The sequence below is a fragment of the Lipophrys pholis genome (genome assembly GCF_963383615.2).
Source record: "Lipophrys pholis genome assembly, chromosome: 5".
In the NCBI taxonomy this organism is placed as follows: domain Eukaryota; kingdom Metazoa; phylum Chordata; class Actinopteri; order Blenniiformes; family Blenniidae; genus Lipophrys; species Lipophrys pholis.
The window spans coordinates 10,031,231-10,048,037 of record NC_137628.1 but is presented as its reverse complement, the minus strand read 5'-3'; the positions used below and the strand labels follow the sequence as shown (position 1 = coordinate 10,048,037).

At 40.8% G+C, this 16,807-nt stretch overlaps 1 protein-coding gene across 2 annotated transcripts; it reads right to left on the bottom strand.

Annotated features, from left to right (window-relative positions):
• Positions 1 to 1,747: 1,747 nt before the first annotated feature.
• Positions 1,748 to 16,365, bottom strand: LOC308110305 (uncharacterized protein). 2 transcript variants are annotated; one of them, XM_080464516.1, is made up of 6 exons: positions 16,289 to 16,365; positions 14,210 to 14,512; positions 7,462 to 7,767; positions 7,265 to 7,372; positions 5,184 to 5,233; positions 1,748 to 2,586 (listed from the first exon to the last, which is right to left on the bottom strand). In XM_080464516.1, the coding sequence occupies exons 1-6, from the start codon at positions 16,320 to 16,322 to the stop codon at positions 2,497 to 2,499; spliced, it is 891 nt and encodes a 296-aa protein (XP_080320642.1). In that variant the 5' UTR covers positions 16,323 to 16,365; the 3' UTR covers positions 1,748 to 2,496. The 2 variants fall into 2 exon arrangements, with proteins under 2 accessions (XP_080320642.1, XP_080320643.1); XM_080464517.1 differs by lacking the exon at positions 5,184 to 5,233 and having other exon boundaries at positions 16,289 to 16,362.
• Positions 16,366 to 16,807: the final 442 nt, after the last annotated feature.

Genomic DNA, 16,807 nt, shown 5'->3' with positions numbered 1-16,807 from the left:
CAGGAGACAATGACTTTAATTCAAAAAATCTCGTCAGGTGTCTGTTGATCACATCCAGCGTGTTTCTTCACTTATTCATACTAATTCAAACTCGCACACTGAGTCTGAGCTGCTCCCATCATGCTTAGTTTAGCCCAACACACATAGCGCCCCCTCCTGGTCCTCTGGTGGCTCTGCAGAGTCAAACCATCACAAAGATTCCAAATCATCCGGAGCTGGGAAAACTTTTCACATTGTTTCTGAAAAATAGACGATGCATCCTGTTGTGATTCTGACGACATTTTAATGATTGAACCTCATTTCTACAAGAATTTCTCCAACAAACCATTGAGACAAATTCATTGAATCAGGAGAGCTGATTGGATCAGTGTTTTCAGTTTGTCACTGTGAAGTTGAGATTTGGGAGAAGTTTTGTGGAGTCCTCTCCGTGTCACCGCAATATGATGACGTTTTAACCAGTTTGTACTTTAAGTAACACGAACACAAAGACAACTTCTTTAGTAATTAGGAGCAAAGTGAGATTGTTTAGTTGTCCCAGGAATATGACCGCCACTTTTGAAAGAACCAGATTTACCTGCCAATGATATGAAGAATTCAGTAAAAGGCAAAACCTGTCAAATAATCAGCGAAGTGAGTTTCAGCTGTGTAATCCTTAACTAATCAGTAAACGTGAGATTTTCATTACTAAATCCCACTAAAATCATTTAAAAGCTGTTGAAAAGACGCCTTTGCCTCCCGTCTAAACTGTGTCAAAGTTTGTTTGAAAAGTGAAACAACGTCTTTTATCGGTCGCCAGTCCATCACAGGACACACAGACAACCAAACGCACTCACACCTAGGGGCAATTCAGGGTCACACTTTACCTCACATGCATGATTGTGGACTGTGGGAGGAGTTCGGAGTACCCAGAAGAATCCCACAAGGTGATGAACATGCAATCTCCACACAGAAAGGCTCCAACTGGATTTGAATCGATGACCTTCTCGCTGTGAGACGGGAGCTCTAACCACTGTGTGGCGTTATTGGACAATTCAATGACGGTCCAATAATACCCCAATTTCAATGGCTATAAGCCTATTTGGGATCAATTTAGACTACATTGGACGCACCTATAAATACCTAATTTCAATGACTATATTTGAGCTAAATCCAGACTATGACGGAACGATCAGATTTAGCCTAAAAAAACATGTAAATCATGTTGAGTGTTTGGTGGGACCTTCCACAAAGTCGACTGAGGAGAACATTCATGAATGGACCATTTGATGTGATAAGTTAACAGAACAACACTGACCCACATGCACACACATCCAGAGTTATCTTTGTTTCTTACACTCGTTTCTGAGGGGATTTTACTCCTCGTGGCTTTAGAGGAGCAGGCGGGAAACCTCAGGGATGAAAAGATATGTAAATCTGTAAAGTTTTCCACAGGTAAGTGTGTGAAATGTGTATCAATATTTCTCTATGAGTAAAATCAGGCTCAGTCCATGAAAACTTGAAGCCCCACAAATGTATTTTTTTTGTTTGTTTGAGTCGTTAATCTTTTCAAAAGACGCCACGTAGAGGTAGCTCGGGTCTTTATGAAGGAATAGCTCTGAATGTGAAGCTTTGACTGTTAATAAACTTCTGAGTGTTCATGAAGCTCCACCTGTCTATGGGGCAGTGACTGTAAATAAAATGTAGATAAAAATACAATACCTTCAAAAAAGAAAAACAATGTCTAAATAAGGACGAGAGCAGAACACTTCAGGACAAAACATGAATTTAATCAGAAAGATCTCAATTACCATTAGATTAACAATCTGCCAAATAAAATGAATCTGCAGGTAGATGAAGCAGGTGGTGCAGTGGAGGAGGAGGATGAGGAGGAGCTCTCAGACCGTGGCTGCTTTCGTTCAGTCACAGAAGCAGCTGTTGCTCTGTCCTGGTCCTCAGAGGAGAAACCAGCTGGTTTCCTCACAGCTTCACACGTCTGACACCTTCAGAGACTCGACCATGAAGCTTCACCTCAGCATCCTCACCTTCATCACAGGTACACATGTCAGCTTTCTAAACTCATTTTTAAATTGGATTCCTGGAAAATTACTCGTTACTTCATCAGTTACTGCAAAATAATTAGTTACTTACTGAAGTAGAGCCAAATTTCACAAGCTTCAGGTTGCATACCATGATGCACTGCTTTTACTTTGCCAGTCAGTAGTTTGTGATAAATAACGTGTCCACTCTTAATGCTACTATCTGAAAGTTTGTATTTAAATTTAGGAACAGTCTGTAGCTGTCAAACAAGGACATTAGAAAGGTTTTTATCAGACCAAAGTGTCAGACAGGTACACATCTGCACTTTGAAGGCATATACAGTCCACCAGGTTCAGAGCTGTTATGAGTACACCGAACCTGTAGGGGGCAGTGTCTTTTTTCACTTTTGAATTTCAAGATATTCACAACTGAAGGGTAACCAGGTCTGGGGGGGAAGCTGCAGTTTAAAGTCTCACATGTTCAGCAGTCTGTGGGACTAAATGCCAGCTGGTCATAGACGGCATTAAGATTGTTAGGCTGAGAATTTGATAGTTCCTGTGAGATCCGATCCTGGGGAGGAAGAGGAAGAGGAAGAGGAGAAGTTAAATTAAAACAAACTGACAAACAAAAGTTTCTTAACCTTTGAAATTGCTTTTGTAAAACTGTAAAGAATAAGAACTTTCCTGTCAAGCACATCAGGATGTTGTTAGGTAATTCGTTTTGCACGAGCAGGAGAAAGCGTCTGGCAGTATGCACTGATACGTTTAAAAAACACACAGGACAGTAAAAGCAGCAAAAACATGGAGAGGCACTCACAGGCTCACTGACAGAATTAAAACGTGAATAAATAACTAAAAGAACTGCTAAAATGCCAATATAACAAAACTGTTAAAAATATATTAAAATAAAAACAATAAATAAGGGAACAACCAGGTCTGACTTCCGTTAAATAATAAGACCCAAAAGTAAAGTGCACTAAATCTTGTTTAAAGAGAAACTGCAGCAAGGCAAGGCAAGGCAAATGTATTAAAATAACACAATTCAAACACAAGGCAATGCACAGTGCTTTACAAAGAAATAAAAGAAACACATTTAAGTTAAACTAAGATAAGATCAACTTTATTGTCTGTATAGTTAAAGGTATATTTAAATAATCAAAAGCAGAAATGTGTTAAAAATGTGTTTCAAATGTGTCAACGTCTGTTAATGGTTTATCAATGTTTAGATATGCTCATATTTATCAATGACTGAAAGTCTAAGAGCTTAAAAAAGCACCATTTATTTTGCAAGTCTTTTTGAGATACAATCCTAAAAGGCTTTAAAAGATGGATTGATGTGTTGGTGAAAATATATCTAAGTCATCATTGGAAATGGAGCTGAAGCTCCGCTGTGACGAGCCATACTTTATGAACCACTGTCTTTATTTTCTGGAGCCACTAGGTGGCGCTGTCTGTTCAACAAACGTTTGAAATTACACTTCATTGCCAGTCTTTCAGGCTCTATCTTCAAACCAAGATTACCATCTGGTGGAGACAGAAAATAAAGAAAGTGGTTCCTGAAGCTTCATGAAGCTTTGTTTAGCCATCACTAGCGGTGTCTCCACGATCAGCTGGCTTACCCATTAGATTATTTGGTTGCGTTCCTTCCTTTTAAGAGAAGGTTTCGAAATCATGACACCAGTGAAAAAGATAAAACAGATTCAATAAAAGCAAGATAATAAACTGTCATCAGGGTTTTGTCAACATGGAAACGGGACAGCTTCTGCAGGCAAAACAAACACTGGAGTCTCTTCCTGCTCACTACCTCACCCAGTTTTCTCTAAAGTTTAACTTAGAATCAATAATAGTCCCAAGATATTCATAGATTTGCACTTGCTCAAAGGTGTGTCCCTTGATAATAATGGACTCGGGTGTGTTTTTCCCAACAGGCCATGTCTTTGGTCTTAGAAATGTTGAGCTGCAGGTGTGTGTAGGGCCGTGACTGTTTTCATTCACCTGAAGTGGGCTCACATTCACAGCGTCATTGGCATATTGAAAAATAAACTGATCTTTAAAAGTGCTCCGACATATATTAGCGTACAGTATAAATAACAAGGGTGAGAGCAGACATCCTTGTGGTGAGCCTGTGGAAGAGCACACTTTGTCAGATAAAAAAAACAATAAGTCTGACCCTCCGTGTCCTGTTAGTTAAAATGTCAAAAATTCAGCCTACAAGATTATTATTCAGGTTAAAATGTTCTAAAGGTCTCTGGGTAAAAATGTGTGGTTGAATTATTTTAAAAGCAGAAGAAAAATCACTTGTTAAAAGCCTGCGTGACACCCACTCCCTTCTGGGCTTAAAAACCATGTTAAGCTGAGTGAGTGGGGAATCCTCCACTCCTCTTCTGGGTCTGTAGGCAAACTGCAATTGCTCAATTTGCACACTCTGGATTCTTCAAAATTTCAAATCTTACCAGTTTTTCAAAAGATTTTCATAGTAATTGAAGTCAGAGTCAATGCTCTGAAGCCATTGAGTATCGTGGGACGGCTGGATTTAGGGACTGGGACAACATCAGCATCCTTCCAGTGCTTCATACTGGACCAGGCTGAGCCGAACTCCAGTCTGGCTTTATAGCTTATTTGCTTTTAAAAGATCTATATTAAGGTTTTTGGTGGCTGTCTGTAGATCTGATTCTTCTCCTTGGTGGAATTCTAATGTCTTTAACAGATTTGTTAACCCATGGCTTATTGTTAGACTGTATTTGAACTCTCTCACTGGGTATAAGCATGTCTCTACAGAAAGCTGAGTATGAATAAACAACATCAGTTAGTTCATCCAAGTCCTCACAAGATTCCTCCAACATCTCCCAGTCTGTACTGTCGAAGCATTCCTATAGAGAGCGTACAGCATCATTTGTCTAGACTTCCACATCCTAAGTTTGGACTTTCTACCTCTTTCAAACAGTCTTATAAATGGGTAGAAGATGCAAGCAGTTGTGGTCTGCAGAACCTGGGGGGGTGGGGGTCCATCCAAAGCATCTTAGATGGACCCAGAACACAACGGTCCATCAAAGAGGAGTGCAAAGACACGCAGCAACTAGCAGGTGGCACATGAGCACTTAGTTACATATTTACAGAATAATCCCTACAGGTATACATTCATCTGAAGCAGTTAGAGGAAGTAATCACCTTGGAGCTCCTGTTCTGACATATGATGTTGACGTCAGTGTAAACTACATCTGCAGAGACAGAAGGAAACAGTAAAAGATGGGAGAAGATCTGTGTTTGTCTACGGTCTGTAAATAAAGTGAAGTTTGTCATTACAAAATGTAACTATTGGAGTTAAAGTCTGGAGGAGGTGGAGCCGCTGAATGAGCAGAGATTTGAAAGCAGCTCATGAGTCCAGGTCAGGGCTCTGCAACCTTTATGACCAAAACAGACTCTTTGTGGGGGATTTTCCACCAAATCAAATTTGTTCAACCTTCAAAATGAAGCGGACACAGCTTCCATAGTTTCATACAGTAGTTTTGAAAAGCGTACAAAAATGTTTCATTTATGAAGTTTAAATTATAATTTGAGATTGTACCATTTGATGATATTTTCAGCTGATTTTCTACCTGGTTTTAGTGTTTCATCCTTCTATTCCAGCATTTTTCTGACCATTTAGAATCGAATCGAATTGAATTGAATCGTATAGAATAGAATAGAAATGTTTTATTAAACTCATAAGGAAATTCCTTTAACCATGGCTGCACACAGAATAATTAGGGAGTTCAATATCAAAAAGGACAGAAAAAAAAAAAAAAAAAAGGAAATTCTATGGGATTAAAACTTCCACAAACTTGTTTCACTTTCCTGTCTGATTCATGTGTTCATCCTCAAATGAGGATACTGAAAACGTGATGTAGTTTCTTGCTGCAGCTGCACGTTCTGAGCGTTTCCTCTATTCGTAAACCACCTCAACCACCTCTTATATCAATGATTTTAAGCAGAAACTCGTGTAGAGAAGTGACACGTACAGACTGGATGTGGTGGATATAAATGCGATGAGGTCTTCCTGAACATCACACAGTGTCAGCCACATGTTTGCTCATCAGAAAACTTTTTCTGGAAGTGTCTGTGCAGATCGTTACTCTCAGCTGACACTTTTACCACGTGACAAGTTTCATATTTGCGACTCTGGAAAGCAAATATGAAATATGAACATTTTGGTTTTTGTTATGACTGAAAATGACTCCAATGAAAACAAAAGACATGCCGGGGGCACGTCAGAGGATCGAATTATCAGACTGAGTTGAACTTTAGTTGATGAAGCTGCAAACAGAGCAAACAGCCGCAACCTTAAATAAATGAGTTTCGAATGAACAAACATCCTTGAGTATAGTCAAACCAGTACTTCAAAAATGACAAACATTCAAAGCTCCCATATTCAATAGATTTTCAACTATTTCACATCGATGTCAGAGGTCCAACAACAAATTCAAAGTGTATTTCTCCAAATCCAGCCTTGGTCCTGAATTCCAGCCAGTCTAAAAGTCCCTCTAATGAGCTCTACTGAGAACAGGCCATTTCTCTGTCTGTACAATGATCAGCTCATTGTACATTGTCTGTCCATGACTACGCCACACCCCTCTCTAGAAGAGGATGTGGTTTTCACTCACGGTATCACAAAGTAATATTTACAGTGGAGGTATTGCTACGACTCATAGAAATGCTGTTGTACGACCATACCAGTTTGAACCAGAATCTGAGCCAGCAGGAGAGGCTCCTCAAGACGTTCAGTCACTTTTCAGAATGGCGTGTTAAAAATAGTGTAAGTCTGAATATGTTATTCAGTTTGGTCGTATGTGTTGTTACAATTACTACGAAGTAGCTAACAGTAGCTCCTGCTAACTGTAAGGCTAACTGTTACAGTATGAATATTATACTGAATATAATCAGTTTATCAGTAATCTTTGTAAGTCTTTATCTACCCGTGAGAGGGTCAAAGTGAGTATCAATACCAGTGGGAGTGGTTTAATTCCCCAGTTGATGTCACAAAGGGAAAATCTTTTATTCGCCTGTACGTGTACACATTTGCTTAAAGGAGTAGTAAGCAAGTGAGGGAAATGACTTTCTTCACTTCTGGAGCCTCGTACACAGGCTATGGGGACACACGTTACTGTTAGAAAACCATTACAAAGCAAATTGTGTATAATATGGAATGTTTAGAGTTAATAAAGATCTGTCAGTTTGCTTTGTGATGAAGTAAAAATAGAAGAGGAACCTGCCTTCTGTCTGTCCCACTGTCGACTTCTTCTGGAGATAAAACCTCCAGATGGTATAAACAGAGAGTAAGACAACACACACGATGGAGATGACGATGATGATGATCACATCTGTTAAAATCACACATAAACACCACAACTCACCAAACAGTCTTTGAAATATGAGTTATTGTTCCAGGTCAGGGTCAGAGGTCACTCACGATGTCTGGACACTGTGGAGCTGCTGGTGTTGACTCTACGGTTCAGTTGACAGGACGTCCTCACATCAACTGACACTGTTTTATTCTCCACAGGGTTTTCAGCCACACATTGAAGAGAAGAGTTCAGGTCCTGCTGGTAGAATAAAGTCAGAGACAGAGAGGCAGAAGGGAGGCTCTTCTTCTGGATCTTCAGGTCTTTGGACCACAGGAGCGTGACGTCCTCCTGAGCTGAGTCCACAGAGCAGCTCAGAGAGCAGCTCTCAGAGCTTCTGTTCAATACGCTCACTTGAGGAGTCGGTACAGAGTCTGCAGAGCAACGACACAGAGAATCACATCACAGTCAGGATACAGTCTGGCTTCTCTCCACTGGCTGCCTGCGCATTTTAGAATTTGTTTTAAGATTCTTTTATTTGTTGTTAAATCTTTTAATGATCTCGCCCCACCCTACCTCTCGGAGCTGCTCCACCCCTGCCCTCCTGCTCGGTGCCTCCGGTCAGCTGATCAGCTGCTTCTGGAGGTACCGAGGTCCAAACGAAAGCTCAGAGGGGATAGAGCCTTTTCTGTTGCGGCCCCTCTGTTGTGGAATGAGCTACCACTGCCCGTCAGAATATCCCCCTCACTGTCCACTTTTAAAACTAATCTTAAGACCCATTTTTATTCCTTGGCTTTTAACCAAGTTTGAGACTCTGTGCCTGGTTTTATTGTTGCCAATCTTATTGTTTGTTTTACTGTATTTCAATGTTTTTACTCTTCCATTGTAATTTTTTATTTTTTTTTATTTTGTCTCTTAAGTGAAGCACTTTGGCTTCAGCCACAGCTGTTTTAAAGTGCTATATAAATAAAGTTGACTTGACTTGACCTTTTACCAAGTCGAACTCAAAGTAATGTTGGCATAACGCTGCTCAGTCCTGTTCTCTCCAGTTGTTTACATTGATGTGCGATTGATAAGTCATTGTTACGAGACAGTATCACAAAAATCATGGATTAGTAACGCAGTAACGCGGCCTACTTGCTGAAAAGTAACGTAATCTAATTTCAGTTTTTGCAAAAGTAATCCCTTACTTTACTCATTACTTGAAAAAAATTAGTCAGATTACAGTAACAAGTTACTTTTACACTTTACTTCCCATCAGTGTCTGTGCCCGAGTGTGTGATTGTCTTCACCTGGTGACAGCACTATATATTGGGATGAGTTTTATGTCGTGAAGCCAGTTTAACTGTGATTCTCCGTGTTGCTATGCTCCCTGAGTTCCTGCATTCCTTATGTTCCCTATTTTCCAATAACAGGAGTGCTTCTGCAACCTGCTCTGTTCAGCTATTTGAGTCTATCCTTCACCTTTGACACATACTGCTCAACATGTGCTCTCTGGACAAGTTGCACTTCAGACGCCTTCCAAGAACAACCCATAAAGCTTCGTTTCTACTGTGCAGTATGTGCCGGTACGGTTCAGTATGGTACAGCAAGGGGTACCCAGAACCAGCTCTGCTGCGCAGTCCCACCGCAGACAGCATGTTTATAAATGGAAGCGGAGTTGTGAACGGCCACTTAATGATGCAGGTACGTAACGTCACCACGTGACTGTAAACATTGCGGGACCAGCACGGAACACATTTGTTGCTCAGGCGTCAGAGTAAAGTCGTCAGCCTCCATTCTTTGTGACACAGCTTGTAAAACGTTCTATGTATAGCATCATCCAGATCCCGCTGAATCTACAGGAGAGGAGAGTCTGCACCTCGTCAACACACCATTGTGCTGTGAAGTACCGACATTTTCAATAAACCCAGTAAACAAAACAATCAAAACAACATACCCCACAAAGAGGAGTATGTAAATAACAACCGGAGGCTTTATATGGTTGATGAGCTATTTAAATACTGTTGCTTGTTGAGAGCGACGATCGCTGTAGCTCCTCCTTATAGGACCCATTCTCTAGTGCCTTGTACCTCAACGAAGGGGTGACGAAAACTGATAACGGGTGGGTATGGTACTGTTGGTATTATCCACAACTTTTGTTAGTGGAAACACATGAAAATCCGTATCGCACCGTACCATAACGTACCGGCACATACTGCACAGTGGAAACAAGGCTGAGCTTGCAAGAGACTATAGTGGTGGTGTACTCACAGAGACTTGGCTCAATGACAGTGGTCTACAAACACTGCTCATCGTCTGTTGAGCATATAGTTAAGTGCTGATCATTTTGTCTAACATGGGAACTTACAGCTGCAATGGTCTTTACTGTTTATATCCAATCCTAACCCTCCAAATCTCAACAACAGCATCATGAATGAGGTGCTGGATGAACTGGTTCTCTCCACTGCACTCCACACAGCTCTCACACATCTGTAAACAAAAACATCTGTGTTTGAATGCTATTTAACTTCAGCTGAGCATCCAGCGTCATCATTCCCTAATAGTTTATTCACAAACTGGACCTGCAGGGACTGATCACCCCACTGTGTGACGAGCTGTTAGACTTCCTGACCAGAGACCACAGGCAATGCAGGTCAGTATTAACACATTCAACACAATCATGCTAAATGCTGGAGGCTCCCCAAGGATGTCTGCTGGCCCAGGACTGCACACCGTCACACAGATCCCAACACTTTAAAGGAGACATATCATGCTTTTAAATCCTTCCTTTTTACATATAAATCATACAGTTGTGGTCTATACAACGCGAAACTGCAATGCTTGGGTCTGAATTCCTCATTATTAGAGCTCCACAGGCCCCTTTTCTACCCCTTTTCTGATGCGCTTCTGAGAGCAACTCGTTTTGGGGCGGTCTCTTCAAATGCAAATGAGACACTTCATACCCCGCCTCCTCTCCAGGTTGCAGAGGTGATACTCGGTTCAACGTCACCCTGTTCAGCCATCTTTGTAGTTTGATAGAACAGATACAATTATCTAGCGGCGCAGAAACTTTATATTCACACATTATTTACAAAATGTCAACAAGGGAAGATTTGTCCATCCAGCCATACATGTTGGAGCCAGAGTCGGACCCGGCGGAGCGAGATGAAAATGACGATGATGCACCTACAGAACAACGTCTTCATATGGATGTAACGCAATGGTGTGTTACTATATTTACACTAACTTCTCCATCCATGCCCACTACTACAATACTGCCTGTATTACAACGACTATTTAACACAGAAGTTACATTATAATCTAAAACGAGCACACAGCGCTAACATATGAAGACGGTGCAACTGCTAATGCTAACAAAACAATGACAGGGACGTCTTATCATCACACGTTTTAGCGTTATATACAGCTTACCGAAGTGCTCTGTTCGTCGTCTCCATAGATAGAAGGAACTGACCGCTCAATCAGACGAAGTCTTTCGGCAAATCCTTCTTTATACTGGCGGAGGTTGCTGAAGCAGTCGTCCTTAAAGTGCTTCGCGCACACAAAAATGACCTTACCCACAGATGTGGGTACATTTCTGTGAAAAATAAAACTCAACCAGGCACTTCGAAAAGGTTCTGATGCTGGGAGACGGTGTAACGAAGCTTGTGGGTTACTACATCCAACAACCGAACATTTCGACTTATCCTCTCGTAACTTCGGTTGGACTACAAAATCGCAGCGAGAAACAAAAATGGCGGATTGCTCGAAATGTCGATGTCCTAATTTGGCAGTTCCGCTGAGAATACTGTGACGTCATTGTTCAAAAAACGTAATAGAGAATAGAAAAATCGAAACCGATCGCAAAATATGACCAAAACAGAATATAAAGATATCAACGGAGCACCTGAAGAGACTACTTTGAACTTTTCTGTACTTCTAAACACTCTAAATATACAACAAAATGCATTTAAAGGCTAAAAAAGTGGATTTAGCATGATATGTCCCCTTTAAGTCTGTGGATGACACAAGTGTTTCTCATCAGGAACTATGATCAGACGGACGACAGGGGCAGCCTGCATGTGTACTACAGACACACCCAGCATGTTACACCAACTATCAATGGTTCTGCTGTGGAGGGAGTGAACAGCACCAGGTTTCTCTGCACATCAGAGAGGACCTCTGCTGGACCTACAACACTGCATCACTGGACAAGAGGGCTTCCTCTGCAGGCTGAGCTGACCTGCAGCAATGGACCACATCATGAGGACCTTCTCCAGAGGCCCCATGAAGAGCATCCACACCTGCTACATCACTGAGTGGTGTGGTTCCTGCCATGCATCCTGAAGAAAAAGAGAGCGCCCCCACCTCACCAACAAAGCACGGCAAGTGATCCCACCTAGTGATGACCAAATTAAGCTTCACGAATCACTGTCTTGTTTTTATGAAGCCACTAGTTGGCGCCATCTGTTCAACAAACATTTGAAAGCGCACTTCATTTCCAGTCTTTCGGCATCTATTTTCAAAACAAGAGTTCTTCTAATACAACAAACACACAGAACAGCAGGGTGTGAACCTGGCAGCTCCTTTTCTCTGTCCTCCTTCACAGTGTCGGTCCACTAAATGTCTGGGTTGAAGAAAAGTGTCTCCACATATGCAGGTGATGGTGTTGGTAGGAAAAGCAGGACAAACAAGAGTCAACTGGTTTTTGTCTGTTGTGGTGAATTCCTCCAGACGTGTCTGAGCACGAGTTTTCAATCTTTATGCACTCTGATATCAAATGTGACGGCGTAGCAGTCAGAGCTCTGGGCTTGTGAACAGAATAACTTACAGGCTTCGGTTGGATCTCTGCTGCTGCCACTGTCATTCCCTGAACAAGCACCTTAACCTCTATTTCTTTAGAAACATCAATTAAATTAATCTGGAAGATATTTAGTTTTAAAAATTGTAAAATGCCCTACACCAGCAGCATGTCACCTTTGGACCTTCTTTAAAGGGGACATATCATGCTAAATCCACTTTTTTAGCCCTTAAATGCATTTTGGTGTATATTTAGAGTGTTTAGAAGTACAGAAAAGTTCAAAGTAGTCTCTTCAGGTGCTCCGTTGATATCTTTATATTCTGTTTTGGTCATATTTTGCGATCGGTTTCGATTTTTCTATTCTCTATTACGTTTTTTGAACAATGACGTCACAGTATTCTCAGCGGAACTGCCAAATTAGGACATCGACATTTCGAGCAATCCGCCATTTTTGTTTCTCGCTGCGGTTTTGTAGTCCAACCGAAGTTACGAGAGGATAAGTCGAAATGTTCGGTTGTTGGATGTAGTAACCCACAAGCTTCGTTACACCGTCTCCCAGCATCAGAACCTTTTCGAAGTGCCTGGTTGAGTTTTATTTTTCACAGAAATGTACCCACATCTGTGGGTAAGGTCATTTTTGTGTGCGCGAATCACTTTAAGGACGACTGCTTCAGCAACCTCCGCCAGTATAAAGAAGGATTTGCCGAAAGACTTGGTCTGATTGAGCGGTCAGTTCCTTCTATCTATGGAGACGACGAACAGAGCACTTCGGTAAGCTGTATATAACGCTAAAAAGTGTGATGATAAGACGTCCCTGTCATTGTTTTGTTAGCATTAGCAGTTGCACCGTCTTCATATGTTAGCGCTGTGTGCTCGTTTTAGATTATAATGTAACTTCTGTGTTAAATAGTCGTTGTAATACAGGCAGTATTGTAGTAGTGGGCATGGATGGAGAAGTTAGTGTAAATATAGTAACACACCATTGCGTTACATCCATATGAAGACGTTGTTCTGTAGGTGCATCATCGTCATTTTCATCTCGCTCCGCCGGGTCCGACTCTGGCTCCAACATGTATGGCTGGATGGACAAATCTTCCCTTGTTGACATTTTGTAAATAATGTGTGAATATAAAGTTTCTGCGCCGCTAGATAATTGTATCTGTTCTATCAAACTACAAAGATGGCCGAACAGGGTGACGTTGAACCGAGTATCACCTCTGCAACCTGGAGAGGAGGCGGGGTATGAAGTGTCTCATTTGCATTTGAAGAGACCGCACCAAAACGAGTTGCTCTCAGAAGCACATCAGAAAAGGGGTTGAAAAGGGGCCTGTGGAGCTCTAATAATGAGGAATTCAGACCCAAGCATTGCAGTTTCGCGTTGTATAGACCACAACTGTATGATTTATATGTAAAAAGGAAGGATTTAAAAGCATGATATGTCTCCTTTAAGTTCAATCCTCTGGTTTTAATATTGCTCCTTTCTCTTCTTTCACACTCTGAAGTGATAAATGTCTCTCTTAAACAGCAAAACTTTACTTTTTATAAGCTGTCTTATCTTTATTTAAAAGGTTAAATATTTTTCATCGCTCTAAGCAAATTTATTTGGTTGTGTAAAAACCAATAACTAAATAATTCTGTCTATTTTAAAGGCAATAATGACCAATTAAGCAAACTTGCCAATGTTATAAACTATTTGAGCCAATTTTGTTGCCAATAATCTTGTCAGTCATTCCTTAAATTAAAACAGTATTAAGGTCAAATTTTAAAATCATTACCAAATGTGAATGTATTATTTGGAGTCAATAACATAAAAAGGATACATAAGCAGGATTTTATTCATTAGAAATAAAAGGGTTTTTTTGCACGTTTTGTGTATTTTCCTAAAAAAGCATTAAAAGTGGAAGGCATAGTCGTCATATAATTTATTGAGGAAAAATGTTTGCATCACTCTCTTGCAATTTCATTAGCTCATTAGTTTTAATGGGTTCGCCCAGGGTGTAAAACCAACCAGGTTCACCACTGACTACAATAATAGAGACATTTCCCAACACTAAACACACAAATCAAAGTTATGAAGAAAAAATCCAACGTACCGTACACCGTCAGTTTATAATTCACAAACACAATTCTTCCTTCCTTCGAGTCAACTGTATACATCCCAGAATCATTGTTCTGCAGCCCAGTGAGAGTAAAATATCCTGTGTTCTGGTTCCAGTGAAGTCTCTTCTTGTAATGTTCTCCATATATCTCCAGCAGTTTCTTCTCTTGCACCAGAGCAATAGCCCGTCTTTCATGTGACAGAAATCCTTTCTCCTGAATAGACTCAGGCAGAGTGATGTTTCCTCCGACAGAGGCCGTCAGGGTCTCCAGTGGATCAGCAGCAGATGAGATGATCACTGTGAAATAAAAACACATGCATCCATCAGAAGGACAATTAGCTGCAATTTAACAAGAACTGAATCAGAAAAGCTTCATCAGCCTTCTAAACTTCTGCAGGTCAAAGTGGAACAAAGAACTTTAATGTCTGTGAGAAGAAAATCCTCCATCAGAAGAGGTGAACTTATAAATATGATCTTTTTCTGTCTGCCTGCTCTCTTTTTGTGATGATATCTGATAAACCGGAATCCTTCACAGCAGGCAGCTCGTAAACCTCTTTGTAAATCAAAACGTCAGATATCACTTCATGTACTCTGTAATCGTGTCACAGATATTCGATAAAAGTTATTTGTTTTCTTATGGAAACACTTTCAGTCAAATGGGACAAACATGAAATATTCAGTTCTTGTAGAAACCAGGAGAACACTATGTTGATCCATGGTGGCCTTTTCCTGCTCCTGGCTGGACACTACATCAAGAGTAGAAGAAGAAATCTGATCATCTGATAAGTTGACAGGATAAACCATCACCACTTTCTTTAAGGCTCAAACTGGTGGTCTGATGAAGATTATCAAAATAAGTTTATTAACCACAGAAACAATCAAACACATAATTATATAAAATGCTTCACTATTACTTTGAAATGCACAAAAATCAATCATGGAAACTTTAAATATTTGTTTTAGATCACGAAACACAAAACTAAAAGATAATAAATGGATGTAAACTACACACACACACACACACACACACACACACACACATAGAGAGAGAGATGAAATACTTTTTTTTAAGCATAAGTCAAAAGCAAGGGCAGACAAATGTAAATGAGCAAGCTTTGGATGACCTTAACAAGTGATTTAACCCTTTCCATGTTTTATTGTTTTCAGAAATTCTTTTCACGTCTCACAAAAATCAGGAAACTACCTGGTATCTAGTATCTATATCATTTGTCCTCAGGATTATCTTGCTGTTTCATGTAATTGATTGTGTTTTTAAGAATATCTGTAAATTAAAACTTAGTATATAAATGAACTGTATAAAGAAATAGTGTGGACTGTTTAAATGATACGCAGTCAGTTTGTTAAGCTCTTCTTCTGTTTTTCCACAGACATGAACAAAGTCTATGCAAATAATGAATCAGCAGGATTTTATTTCTCTTCCATGTCCTGGTCCTTCAGCTGCAGGTTGTTACAACCAGACATACACTAGACGCCGCTCAGCCTGTGTCCGCTCCGATACGTCAAACAAGTCTATGTGACAGTGATGTGTTTTCTGAAGAAAACCACGCAAATATACATTTACATGACTGTGAAGAATCATTGCTTTCATTTATAATTTATTTCTTTAATGTAGCATACTTATAGAAAGAATTGAGAGGAAATGGAAGAAGTTTGCAAATCGGACATTGTGTCGGGTGTGGTGTGTGGAGGATTCAGGCGCCGACAGGACGAGGAAGGTAAGTTAGAAAAAAGAGTTTATTCAGGTGATCTTTCCAGCGCACGGGTAATCGTCGGAGAGTGGTGTGGAGGTTGAAGTCACTGGGAAGCGATCTCCTGAGCAGGACAGAGCGGAGCACTCCGGGGACACGGGGGTTAACGTGACGATCTGGCGATGAGAGCCTGGAAACCCGGTGTTCCATATTAACAGGTGACCATTTTAACTGGTGACCGAGCTCCTTTAGCGTCAGTTGTTACTGCTGGCAACAGCAGATGTTGAAAAGTCGACGGAGGCTCATAGCTGTCCTGGCGAACGCCTGTTAAGCGCATTCACAATAAAGTTTCAAAGTACATTACCTTCTGTGAGAGTATATCCTTGTTTGATGAACATGTGAGACCGTGTGTGTCATTCAGCCGCTCATTTCAGAGTTACTGATTATGCTGAGACCAACATCGGGTCTTGAGACGTCACGAAGGGGGGCGTTATAGCCTAGGTCACATCTTAACAAGAAGTGTGTGAAAACAGACGGTCACATTCCTTTATTATTGGCCTGGCCTGGCGACACTATTCATGTACACACTGGCTCGTTCAATAAACATGCTGTTGCTAGCAGTAACAACTGACGCTAAAGGCGCTCGGTCACCAGTTAAAATGGTCACCTGTTAATATGGAACACCGGTTCCTAAATATTGGCCTCACTCATCGGTTTCAGGTGAGCATCCTACGCCACCCGCTCCACCTACACACACGCCCATACAAAAAACAAATCCAGCAGAATACACCTGCAAAACGTGACCCATTGGGACTTCTGTACTCTCCTTTTAGAGCAGCAACATGATGGAGCCCATGACCAAAATATGCAAAAGTGTTTATTT